At 40.1% G+C, this 13,422-nt stretch overlaps 1 protein-coding gene across 2 annotated transcripts; it reads left to right on the forward strand.

The window, feature by feature from the left end:
• The first annotated feature begins 781 nt into the window (after window positions 1-781).
• On the forward strand, window positions 782-10,268 carry tank (TRAF family member-associated NFKB activator). Of its 2 annotated transcripts, XM_012836352.3 has the most exons (8): window positions 782-985; window positions 2,001-2,142; window positions 2,241-2,352; window positions 2,619-2,734; window positions 3,942-4,006; window positions 4,092-4,210; window positions 6,201-6,691; window positions 9,724-10,268. In XM_012836352.3, exons 2-8 carry the CDS (start codon window positions 2,044-2,046, stop codon window positions 9,886-9,888), a joined length of 1,167 nt encoding a protein of 388 aa, XP_012691806.1. In that variant the 5' UTR covers window positions 782-985; window positions 2,001-2,043; the 3' UTR covers window positions 9,889-10,268. The 2 variants fall into 2 exon arrangements, with proteins under 2 accessions (XP_012691806.1, XP_031414132.1); XM_031558272.2 differs by lacking the exons at window positions 782-985; window positions 2,619-2,734 and having other exon boundaries at window positions 2,010-2,142; window positions 2,224-2,352.
• The last annotated feature ends 3,154 nt before the right edge of the window (window positions 10,269-13,422 follow it).

A 13,422-nucleotide genomic window follows, 5' to 3' on the forward strand; every position in this document is an offset into this window, starting at 1 on the left:
AAGGTTGTGAGTTCATGGACTGGCATAACCAGGTCCTTCAACACACCTCTTTCATTATTAAAATGTAGTAATTTATCTTCGACCTTCGCAAATCCCACATGAATTGATTAAACATTTCTTGCCTTTTTTTTTTTTTTATTAAAGTCTGGAATAATCTAGCACCTGTTACAGGGCGATGCCCAGTGTACACGCACAATCTGTCATGGAGACACCTGCTACCTGAACTAGACATTCTGTTTCTTTGATACACAGATGGGATGGAAAACCTTTGGCAGCTTTAGAAGATTTTGCTCTCATTAAAAATGTTTAGCTTGTCTGTCATTATCTGGTAGACCAACACATTGTTAATGTATCATAATATGGCCTGCCATATTAGTTCCCATTGGCATATGAAAAATGTTGTCTTAGATTAAATACATGCATCTAAAGCACTTTAGTAGCATAGTACAAGAGTAATCTACCTTTATCACTAGGCCTTTTCCAACATGACTGATAGTACTGTCACTTTGTTTACTAAAAATGGGTATGGAGGCAAGTCATTGTACAACTATTTGTCTGTGTCTATAGACCCTAAATTAGATTATGTGGCAAGAACAAAAAACACTGTGCATTGCAAACCCATCAGTCTGTGCACATAGCTTTGCACTGAGGAGAAGACATTTGTAGCCTACCGTGCACAGAACCTGACATTTGTAACCAGACTAACAATCCAGACAAGTAGGCTGAAAGTAGGACCCACCGCTTGCTAGAAGACTTCCAACATGATGTAGCTACTCAAGAGTTGATTGGTCAGGCACTAGCAAACGCGGAAGTCAAGGGCGCTGGGGATTCCCCGAGGGAAGTTCCCAACGCATTGTAAAACATGTAGAATGTTCATTTGATGAAATATATCATTTCCTCTCTTACTTCGTGAAAAAGAACTCGAGCTGGCGGCTGTCTCAAAACATCTCACAAATGTAGGTCTTTCGGAACTTTTCGGCTGAAGGTAAGTTTACTACCAGCTTTAGTCGCCTCTTCTCTCGCTCTTGAACCATTTCGTGAGTTGGGTAAGGGGGTCTTAACTTCCAAGATTGGCTGCAGTTTGTCTCACGTAACTCACTTCCTATAGAAAACGGAATGGTAACTATTGTTAAAGTATTGACAGTTAAAACTCCTCTATACCACCTATTTCTGCATAGCTTTCGGACCTTATTCATTCAACATCGACTCTTACTTAGAGCGACATAACTGTAGAGTGCCTGCCTTTAACTCAGTTTATTCTGCGATGATCTGGCATGACGATAGAGGAATTGGGAAATATCCGCTTTTGAACGAGGTGTAAAGTAATTATAAAACCATTACAACGCCAAGATAGATATCCTTTGCTTTAGCTGTCCGCCAATACTGTAGATGACCAGGAGAGTATTTTTAACAAATGTGATAAGCTTTGTATTACATCTAGCTCACAACTCCTCACAGCAATATTGTATACATTACGAAGCCAAGACAAAATAGACTTATTTCCTCATGTTGATCCTGTTAAAAAAAGGAAAACATTTTTTTGGTGGTATTAGATATTTATTTTTGCTGATTTTTTTGGTATTTTGGTGAATTGAAACCTATGCAATATTTATGATCAGTTGGTAAACACTGTTTGTTGAAAAGTAACTTAAAAATAACTTATTTTCCACCAATAATTGAATACAAAATAAAATCATCTGTTCAACGAATTTCTATCAGGACAATTCAGGCGATAGCCCTCACACCAATTGATTGACAGTTAATATTTAAACCAGACATATGAACTTTATTCAAGTCTGTAAATCACTGTTCTGTTCTAAACACAGTTCTTTTGTGAGCACGGGAAAACATGTTTTTTTTAAACGTACAGCCAAAATTTTGAAACAAAGCTGGCTTTCACATACATATGAAGTAGTTAATAGTGAAGCATTTTCATGTTAACTGATTGAGTGTCCCTAGCCTGACTAAACGTGGCGTGTTTCTTCTCTGTGTGTGTGCAGGGCTCATGAACGATCTGTCAGTGATGGTTCTGAGGTCCGAGGTATGGAGAAGAATATTGCTGACCAGCTCAACAAAGCCTTTGATGCATATCGCACAGCCTCCCTCGAGCGAGACGATGCCAAGAGGCAACTGAAGCAAAAGGTAGCGCAAAGACCATTCCAGTAGAGCCATGAAATGTAAAGCATTCCTCCAGAGCTGTGATAATACCAGGAAATATAACAGAAATCTTACTTTTGCAGACTGAGTATTATGAGAGATACACACTGAAGCTTCAACAGCAGATAGAGGACCAAAATCAACAGATTTCTAGACTTCAGGCTGAATTAATTTCAGCAACAAATCATGCTTCAGGTTGGTGAAGCAATCAAAACAAATGGGAAAATAAATAAATAAATAATAATGTTTTTGCTGTGCATAGTGCACCTGCAATGATGTCACAGTTGTTGTATGTACATTCATTAATATATGAAAACAGGAATAGATTTATTTTAATACATGGTCTTACACTTGTGTAACAGCAGTAGTTTCCACTATATTAATTAATACACAAGTGAGAAGTGCATTTTATAAATGTGTTTTGGTCATTTATGTAATGGCTATGTCCTCTTGGCCTTTAGGTGAGATAAAATGTTACGAGACTAGCCACCGAAAACAGGAAGCTGAGCCCTTGTCACCTGGTGAACATCGCCTCAGCAAGTCATCCTCTCGCTCCCATAGGACAAACCACTTCCTGGTATGGTCGCCGGTGCTGGTTTGGATGGGAAAATGACCCCCTGCTCCTCTAATTGCATTTCATCAGCATCAGTGAGAGTGCAGAGTGCATGGGATTATTTAGTGGGCAAACTGGACCTTGTGCATACAGCATAGGGGTGTATTTTAGTTTAGAGATGCCATATGTAGTTTTTGTCAGAGGGGTTGCAGAACTTACTTATTTGTTTACCACTATTCCTAAACTCTGCATATTCTTTTGCCAATTTCATGCTTTATATGCTGTGTTCCATTTGTTAGAGTGTATAATACCCGTAAAAATTATATTATACAGCTAAAAATGCAATGAAGATGCACAGAAACATTGTTAAACACTATGCTTTCATCATTGCTTCATCATTATGGTGAGTCCAGACACATTTCTATTTTTGACAACAGAGCGTGTTTATGACATGTAAAATAGCTTGCCCCTAGACTAGATTCTTCACACCCTACATTACTAAATGCCATACATAAGTAGTCCAGTGTCCCATTTCCAGAAGCAGTATAAATTGTGCTGTGAAGTTTACTGTTTATTGGTTGTTTTGGGTTGCAGAAGCAATGGACTGTATATGAATTATTTTCGCCATTTTATGTCACCCTGAAACTGGCATGTGACTGTTGACCTCAGGCTGAATAGAGCTCAGTGCTGATAATTGTTTGAACTGTGTCAGCTTTTGTGCCGAGCTCTCGTAAACGGCACACCTCTGGGCAGACCCTGCTGAGCCACCCTGCTCAGCTGACAGAGTCTCCCTTAAGGATGTGTGAAAATGTCTCTGCTGTTTCTTTGCACTTTTTTTTTGCCTTTGTTTTCAAAGAGTCTCAATGATCATCACTCAGTCAGTCAGTTATTCCCCAGAAATTGGTTCAGTTTAACTGCATTTAACTGCATTTTTTTTTAAGTCGGTAGAAAGAGAAGAACTGCTCACCAATAGATGGCACTAGAGTTGTATGTTCTTGAATGCGCACTGATCATGTGGAACTGAGAGGACGCTGGAGATGTGTTGTCTGATTTGTTGTTGGTTTTAGATTTAGTTAGCTCTTCAAGAGCACCTAACATCACCTCAATTGTTACTGTTTTCATTACAATATTTACTTGTATTATAGGTACTGGCAAGAGATGTATTCTGCAGAGCCTCTGATTTGTGCGTATATACATATAAGTTTGATATGGTTTTGTCATTGTTGTGTAGGGGAATGATATCAGGGACTGTTCTGAGGTGCATCTTCACAATCTTGCTGGAGTGAGCTCTAAGGCGTAAGTCAGAGACATAAACATATTAATCCGCCTCACAAAGATCAAATCTGACATGATTTTAACTCGAGATTCACTGTGTTTGCAGTGAAGACATCCTCGAAACCTTTCAGGAAATCCAGGGGAAATTCCAGCTGATACGAATGCTCTCCAAACGACAGAAAGATCACCTGAAACGAATACACAGAGGGAAGGATTCTGCCAATGGTAACATTTTAGGACTGTGTGCTAGGGTTTTTTTTGAACATAGGTAGTTATTTTGACTGAAAGAAAAAAGCAGATCTGTTCAAATGTAATTAGATTAAAGCGAAGATATAGAATTGGATTTCGGTGTTGTCAAAAGAGTGAGTAATTATGTATTGTAGTTTAGCGCGTTCCTGTTTGCAATTAATCATTCTGGCCTCAGCTCTTCAACTCAACTAAAGTGACCTCTGATCAGAGTAAAAACAGACATGTCGTCTACTCAAAGGTGTTCAGTAATCACTTACATTTATGGTTGTTTTGTGAGGACATAGTTTAGTGGATACAGGTCTTTCTTAATTACATGTAAAATTATTTTGGGAAAATGGAGAAGCCCTGAATAAAAGTGTGTAAACAACAGCCATTATTTCTTGCTTTGCAAAGCCACGGCATGACGTGCTGTTGTTGACTTTGTTATCTGCTACTAGATTGTTAAGTGGATCATTACAATGAGAGTAATGACATTGTTAAATACAGTAGCAATAGTAATGGAGAAATTAATGTTGACAAACACAAGAAGAAATTTAGTATTTGTGGTTATACTATAATTAATTGTTGCAATAGTCTTTCTCGTAATATGATTGTCGTTTTGCAGTCATCTTCAAGTACCTATCAGCTAGAGTATGGGCAATAAAATCAGTCATTACTCAGCTATTATTTAATTTGCTTGGAGTTGTAAATATGAGTGATTTGCCTGGAATAATGGCAGCAGGCTCACTGATACCAGTAGAGGTAGGAGTTGTGGTGGCGGTGTTAGCAGTGATAGTCCTGGGTCAAGGGGCAGTATAAGATATACTGTATTTTATAATGTCTAAGTTATTCTGAAACCTTCATCGTGAAAATGAATAGTTGGCCATGGTGACAGGTTCAAAGACAATGTCAGTGAACAACTGGTTGTTGTTTTGTTGTTCTTCTCAGCAAGCAAGCTCTTCCATTGGTTTTCATGTGTGTAAATTTACAGTTTGACGCTCTGTATGTTTCTATAAATGTTCATTGGAGAACTAGCCATTGATCTGTTATAATTTAACATAAACATGAATATAACTTCACATATACAGTAGGTCATCTTAACTTCTCTGCCACAAGGTGACAATCAACGGGCCCCTCACAATTACATGACAATTTAATGTATATATTCCAATTCAACATGCCTTTCATGTCCTACATTTCTATTGATCTATTGGTTTATATTTTTATGTTAGCATATTTCTAAACTGCTAAGAAATAGAAAACATTAATCAGAGATTTTAAAAGTTTTCCTTGCCTTATAGTGGGCTGTGAAAGCAATTCATTTTTACTCTTGCAGCTTACTAATTTGTATAGACGTGTGATTCGTGGTACCTGTAATGATTTGCTGTGATCGTTTGGATCACCTTACTTCTTCATAAAACTTATAATTATAATTATATATATATATAAAATATAAATATATTATATAAACACATTTTTGAGTTCAGTAGTCAGTTGGGATGGGTGCATTGATTCAAAAGGCAATGGTATAACTTGGTTGATGAAATTTGAAAATATGTTCCAAAACCGTTCAAAGGGGATTTGTATAGTTTTGGGCCACAGGGTTAGTGCTAGTCAGTGTGTTCCTTTGATTTGAGTCTACATCCGTGAAAAGTCTTGAAAACATCCAGGACACCTTAATGCAGTATAATGTAGTCAGATACATTTAGCACAACATTTCAGAATTCGGAGCCGTATTACAATAGGATTCAGTAGTATTGCATCTGATTCAAACTTATGCTGTGGTATCAGGAAATATTGAATTGTTGAAGAATTTATGTTGTATCATAGCACCTTTGGGATTGGGATGCTTGGGGTTTACACCCCTTGAAGTAAATATAGCATACTACACCGACTTTGTCAGATATCTTAAGAAAATAGTTAGTCCCCATTCTTTGAGGGTCTTGAGCTTTCTCTAACAGATATAATTTTTCTCCCCCTGTGACAGATACACAGTTTTCCATGCCCATCCAGTGCACGGATGTGACTGCCGAGCAGGCTGAGGCATCCTTCTCTTCTTCCTCCTCCTCTTCCTCCTCGGCTGTGGCACGAACCAGCCTGGACGAGCCGCTGCCCGCCAGCTCATTAGCCACCAGCGGATTAGCCGCCGGCTCGTTGGCCGTTAGCTCGCTGGCCTCACGCGGGGCCAGTCCTGAGGACGGCGACTCTGTGGACTCGCTCACCAAGCTAAGCGTTAAGTTCCCACCGCGGACGGACAGCGAGTATGACTTCCTCAACAGCGCACCGGAGAAGCCTATGCAGCTGGCCGCCACCACTGTGCACCGGACTGGTTTGCTGGTGAGCGTGCTCCCCACTATTGAGGAGCCCTCGAAGGAACTAGGAGTGCCTTTCGCCTACCCGACCTCCCCTCCTCCCTCATCCTCCATACCCTCAGTGTCTTCCTCAATGTCGCTAGAGAGCGTACGCGGGCCTCAGCAGGTGAGAAACTCATCCTCGAACAGCACTGATCTCAAATAAAATGGTTGTACGGGAGTGTGTTGTACAGGATTAAGTGAAAAACGCTTTACTGTGGTGAGATATATCAGTACAACCACACTAGTACAGTGGTATTGACATGTTCTTGAAAATGGTTGGGTGTAGAGGTCCAAAAATTAGATATGTAACCATATCTTCTGTGATTGTGATCAGTTTCGGAAGCTGAGGATTTCAAGGTTTTTATCCACAATATTGTGGTTTCTAATGCACAGTATAGTTTTTTCAGTATAGATTTGTTTTTGGGCTTTTATGCCTTTAATTGATAGACCAGTGAAGAGTGGGACAGGAAATGAGAGGGAGAAGAGGTGGGGAGTGGACAGGAGAAATGACATTGGACCGATTTCGAACCCGTGTCCTCCATGGGCGTCAAGCCCGAATGTGGTCGGGGCTACTGTTTGCGCCACAGTGCCCCCCAATGCACAGTATAGTTATAGTGCAATTGTAACTGTAGCTACTCAAATAGTCGGGAAACCAATGTATTATGAAGGAGACAGTATGTTCAGATTTACTAGTCCTGTGGAACAAGAATGTGAAGATGGGTACTTTGTGATGAGCATGCACATCTAGAGACAACCTGCTTAAACTTTGGCATCAAACAAGTTTTGCCTTTGTCCTATAACCTGCTATAACATGACAAAAGGACCATGCCCCAAAGCTTTTTCATCTGCACCACTACTTTGCACTCTGTACCACTACTTTGCACTCTTTGCACTCTAGTCTGGGTTATTATTGAAATGCGAAAAAGACTCTTAATATATCTCTTAATACCACTTATACTATACTATACTATACTATACTTTATACTCTTAATATCTCTTAATACCACCCCATCCTCTCTTAATGCCACCCCATCCTCATTTAGATCATGACTGTCCATATATGTATATTGAGTTTTTGTCTAAAATGAGTGAGTTAACTAGCTAACACCAACATCAGCACAGCTGGCACTGATAAGAGCTTGCTAACTAATGTATTTTGGAGATGTAATGATCTACAAGCAATTAAAAACAAACAAACAAAAAAAAAACATTTCAATGCCTGGATCACAACACTTCACAGTGAGGAGCTGAGTAGCAGGGCAGCTAATGGGAATGATGGGTGTATTTAACTCCCCTTCACATGACATTCAAGATCAATTTGAAGATTGCATTGGGAAAAAATTTGGTAATTTTATAAAACTCCACAAAATGGTAAAACAAAAGCTACACATTGTGGCTTTAAGTAATGCTAATTTTTTACGTAGTTACTTTTAGAAAATCATGCATGGTCAAGTAGAGGTATAGCGTCAGGCTGCTGTCATGTGTCGCACAGAAAAAGAAAATGTAGATACAGCAAATATGATTTCTTTATCATCTCATTAGCATACACATGGATTGGTTCTGTCAGCATTACTTACACTTATATTGACACTTGTGTTATGTTCCTTTTTACCCAATCTATGCAGCGAAAAAAACGTTGCAATTTGATGGCCAGGATAATACCAATTTAGATTTTGTCAGCTTTAAATTACTAATGCAACATTATGATGATGGTGATGATAGGTTTAGTTCATACATCATACACTTTAAGTATACTAGCTATTCAATTCTTTCAGTTTGCAACTGACAACACACCCTCAGTCTGTTAAAATACTGGAAGGTTGCCCTTTGAAACTTGATGAATGATGAATGATTGATGAATGACTGATATGTAAGCTTGAACTTAAACATTACAATCAGCTTGTTAGTTGTGGTGGAAATTAAGCTTATGTTGTGCTTGATTTAGTAGACCTTTGTAATAGAGCGACACTGTTTAAAAACAGTGGAACTTAAGTCTGTTGATAAAAACACTTTTTGGACTAGGAAAACATATTTATTTGATGTACTACAATAATTAAAATGTCAAAGACTTGAGGAGACCAAAAAAAGACATTTTTGAGCCCAACTATGTAATTGGCCAATTTGTGACAACCTTTTACGTTATGTGCGACGATGGAACAACCTTTTACGTTATGTGCGACGATGGAACAACCTTTTATGTTATGTGCGACGATGGTCATGCCATGTTAATTGTCATATATAAGACAAGCAAATTGTGTATATGAAATGCACAAAACCGAAATTGTGAGGCAAAAAGAGATTTTACTGATTTTTTCAGTCCAGAGTCTCCCAAAGCGTAGTGTCTCGACGTCAATCCTATCAGCGAGCAGAGCTAGCGCAGAGATGGCTAGGCAGTAGCAGGTCACTGGAACACGCTAACGTTTCTCTAACAGGGCCTTGTCTCCAGGTCCCGGTGTCTCTGTGGTGATGGACAGAGAGCTCAGGGGAAAAGTTGGGGGCCATTCGGGTTCTTCTCTCTCTGACTCACAGACCGAGCACCTGCTTCACCAGTACGGGTGACGGGTGGATTTTTGGGTGATCGCATGTATCCCTGTATTCTCCAAAATTCTATTTAAAAACACTTTCATCATTTATTTAGGATGAGACAGGTATTTACAGATATAGTTACAGATTTTTTTTATTGAATTGTAATGTTAATTTTTCATAGCTGTTGGCATAACAAGTTGGCATATTCTCCTTGGAGAATCATAGTATCAACCTTTGTCTTACTTAATAAAAAACACAGCATCCTCTTTCAGGGGGAACTTGAATCTCTCATCACAGAATGGGGGTTTTACATAACTAACGCAAGGCCTACTCTTACTTACTGTTGACAAAACCCCCATTAAAAAATCCCCATCAAGAACAAACAAAAAAAATCCCACTAAAAGTATATCAAACTGTTTGATCTACATGTTTTCTGAAATGAACAGGTAACTGTGTATATTTAGCCACTATTGCTAAAGATCACATTGCAGCAAAGGTATGATACTATAGCTAAACTTGAGGAAATTTAGAACATATTGGAAAAAAGCTAAGTGTGTGTTATGTGTGTGTGTGTGTGTGTGTGTGTGTGTGTGTGTGTGTGTGTGTGTGTGTGTGTGTGTGTATCCGCAGCCACTCTGGAGCCCAGAGCTGAGTGACGCCGGGGCCGTAGCCTCGTCGCAGGCCTGCGCGGAGCCACACCAGCAGGAGAACTGTGCTTTCTGCCACGCCAGCGTACCCCAAGACCGCATGTACAGCCACCTCAATTCACACTTTAAGAACAGCGCATGCAATTGACACTAGACTCTCACACCCACAACCCCCCCCCCCCCCCCCCCCCCCCCCTCACCCCAAACGACCCACACACACACGCTCACACACACATCTCACCCACCTCACCGCACCCCCACAAGCCCCCAGGCTGGCAGAGGCCCCCTCCGCTACCTCCAGGACATATGCATGCTTCATCCCGGGCTTTGTTGCCTGCCGCAAACACATGCGACCCAAGGAGCCCTTGGAGCCGGAGAGCGCGCTCACTTTCCGCTAGTGAAGTGGGAGACATTATTTAATTTCATAACTGTGGAGTGGTACAAATGACAGTCCGTGTCTTCATGATTATGTTTGAAACTTTTTTTGTTTGATTTGAGAATATGTAATAAACAAAGCTTTGATTGTGATCAGAATGATTTTTTTTTTTTGTAAACGTCCTTGAGGTATAATAATGGCTGTTTTACAATGTAGTGTTCTCTAGTATACAACCTAACTCTTCCCACACCACATCTCCGACCACTTAGAGGTGTGTGTCTGGCAGATTTTAGAACATCATTTTTTCCCCAACATAATTTCTGTCACTTGCCCGAAAATGCTATTGTAATGTGCATAATACTTGCTCAGGCACTGGATGTATTGCAAATGTGAGGATTTTAACACTGTATTAAGGTTAATATACTTAGGGGACTGGAAGCTTTGTAGATTTAGGTCTTAATTATAATTGTTGAAGTTTCGTGGTCTTCACAGTGAAATCTATTTATGTCACTGATGGACAAACTCTTCTGAATAAATAACATTAAACATTATTGCGATCAACCCACAACCCACAAAGACTTCACTGAATGTCAATAACACAGATGATGCCAACGTTTCAAAAATCATAAAGGCTCATTTGTGAGTTAAATCCTGGGCAGTGAAGTTTGCATGAAAAAGTTACTGAAGCAATAATGTCTAATTGGCTAAATTAAATATCTTGGCTTTTTAATTTGAACCAGCTGTATGGCACAATTTGTGCAACAGGAAAAATATTTCTTGCTTAATTATGACAGTTTCCTAGAAGTTCCGGCACCATATGGTATTTGGAGGTGGTTTTGCACAGGTATTGCAGGTTAATTAAAACTTTGTTTCTATAGGAAAATCAGAAGCGTGCTTTCTGTGCAATTACGCACATAATTATCTTGTCAGTTATGGTGTAATGTTTGGAGTCGTAGAGACTATTAGACTTATATTGTAATGTCTCCATTATGCCACCAATTTTTTTTACTCACAAGTCAGTGAGCGACACTCTAATTCTATCATTATTATAAGACAGTTTTTCTTTTGTCACAATAAGTTAATATTTTAATCTACTTAAACACCAGTGGTTATCAGAGGATGAATGAAAAAAGACCAAAACAAACACAGTACCCCCCTGACACCATAAATACAGAGGAGCTATTTGTTTTTTGCAGTCCGTTATGTAACCTGCTGATACGTTCTTAAATGCTTGAGAGAGCCACCATTTATTATCTAATGGTGTACTTTAGTCTATCACCTACAAACAGCATTGGACTGTGGGAGTTGATAATTAGCAGCTTCAGAAAACAAATGTAATAATTTCCACTAACTTGTGTGATGATGTGTTAAAGAAAGAGGGAAAATATGTGTATTGAAACACATCCTGATGCAGGGAGGACCTTGCAGCCCCCGGTTATGGGCAGATAACACTTGGGCTGTGTAGATGAGCGGGTGTGAATGCGATTGTTCTATTGATTCAGATCTGTTTTCTCTCACTTGGTGCCTTTCATTAGACGTGGCTGTTTTAATGATCAGATTGGGTCATTTTGCCTTTATTTCGTTGTTATTTTAGGTATACTGATGAATAGCTCCCTGTCCTTATGTCCTTATTGTATTTTTGGGTTTGTGTATTTAAACTGTTTTAGAAAGAAAGTCATTTATTGAAAGCCACCTGTCTGATTTTCCACATTATTATTGCCCCTCAGTATGTTGCCTCCCATCAGTAGGGGAAGATACAATATTTTCTGATAACAGATAATAACAGTAATGTTTACACAATTACAAAAGACTTTCTCTCTGCTTGCTTGTAGCTACTTCGGGCTGGGAGTCAGCTGTGTCATCCTGCAACGCTTTGTAAATGAGATGCCAGACATGTTGCTGTGAATATGCTTGATCTGGTTTTGTTCACTCAACAAACATACTTCACAAACACATGTAGACAAGCAAAGAGCCAGTCAGACAGTTTATGTATGTCCTTATGTTCTAGTTAGTGGCTTTGTGCAAATGCGAGAGGTAGAGTCGTCAGAAAGATTTTTTTTATATTTGCCATCACTGAAAGGAGTCCACTGCACCACTGGCTGGTGAGTAGCCTGACCCTTGTGTGGCACCCCCTGACCGTCTCTTTGTTGACGCGTCGCGACGGAAAAGCACGCGCCTGTGATGCGGAGCGAGATCCACCACACACTTCTCCACGAGTGCCACACCAAACAGAGAGACAGCGCGCATTCTATTGTGTTGTGTTTACAGTCTGCCTATTACATTTTGATAATGCACAATGTGTTCTGCATAATGTACGGCTCAACTTGGATCCGCACTCGGAGGGGGGACATTTTCGCAGATATCAGATCATGGACGGGCGGAAGAGCGAATTTATTCGGAGAATGTTGCAAATATGAGATATCCAATCTCCCTAATGATTTCCCCCTCTAAATCTGTGAAGGCTCAAACCCTGTGCCGACTGGATGGTGCTCTCGCTGGAATCGTGGGCAGCTGCTTGCACATAATTATGTTGTCAGTGCTTGTTATTTGGAAGAGGGGTAGCTGCACTGACAGTTACCAGGTCCATGTGTGTGCATTTTTTTTTCTCCGTTGTCAATTTTTTTATGTGTATTTTTTCCCTCTATAATACAATGGAGAAGGTGAGTGGGAAGACATCTTTTTAAGCTTCTCAGTGAAACCACATGGGAGTTCTTTGCCGGGGTTTTGAATCTGAGGCCCAGTCTTACTGGTATATATATATATACATCTATATATTCTCCCCAAGCAGTATGTATTCAGGGGATAGTTTTGAAAGAATGAAGAAAACACATACACACGCACACCCAAAAGGAGAGGAAATGGAGAAGAGAAGATATGGATTGAAAGGGAGAAGCAGCAGGCTGATTACGAGGTGTCAAAATTGCCAGGAGCAAAAAGGTGAAAGCAATCAGGGGTGAGAAGAGTGCAGCATTCGTGAGGGGCAACTAATTATTCATCTCATTTGTGGAGCACAGCATTGGAGGCAGCGCGCGCCGGCTGAACGGTGACAGATTGGTGCGGAGGAGAGGGGAGGTGTTAGAACAATGGAACCCGGCTCACCATCATTACTACATGCTAATCAGGACTGCCTTTGCAGCGGCGCAGGGAGCTGCCGAGAGTTCAGGGAAAATAGTGCATCAGCAGCCTCAGGAGGTGTGCACTTCACTCCAACCGGAGAGAGAGAGAGTGAAAGAGAGAGATAGTGAAAGAGAGAGAGAGAGATAGAGAGAGAGAGAGAGAGAGGGGAAAGTGACATATTTGTACTGG

The sequence above is a fragment of the Clupea harengus genome, chromosome 2 (assembly GCF_900700415.2).
Source record: "Clupea harengus chromosome 2, Ch_v2.0.2, whole genome shotgun sequence".
Taxonomy (NCBI): domain Eukaryota; kingdom Metazoa; phylum Chordata; class Actinopteri; order Clupeiformes; family Clupeidae; genus Clupea; species Clupea harengus.

Bases quoted from the DNA above. Each gene is read 5' to 3' on its own strand.
- tank (XM_012836352.3), top strand. From the start codon at position 2,044: ATGGAGAAGAATATTGCTGACCAGCTCAACAAAGCCTTTGATGCATAT. The intron at 4,007-4,091 runs GTAAGTCAGAGA...CTGTGTTTGCAG, and splicing joins GCTGGAGTGAGCTCTAAGGC to TGAAGACATCCTCGAAACCT. The intron at 4,211-6,200 runs GTAACATTTTAG...CCCCTGTGACAG, and splicing joins AGGGAAGGATTCTGCCAATG to ATACACAGTTTTCCATGCCC.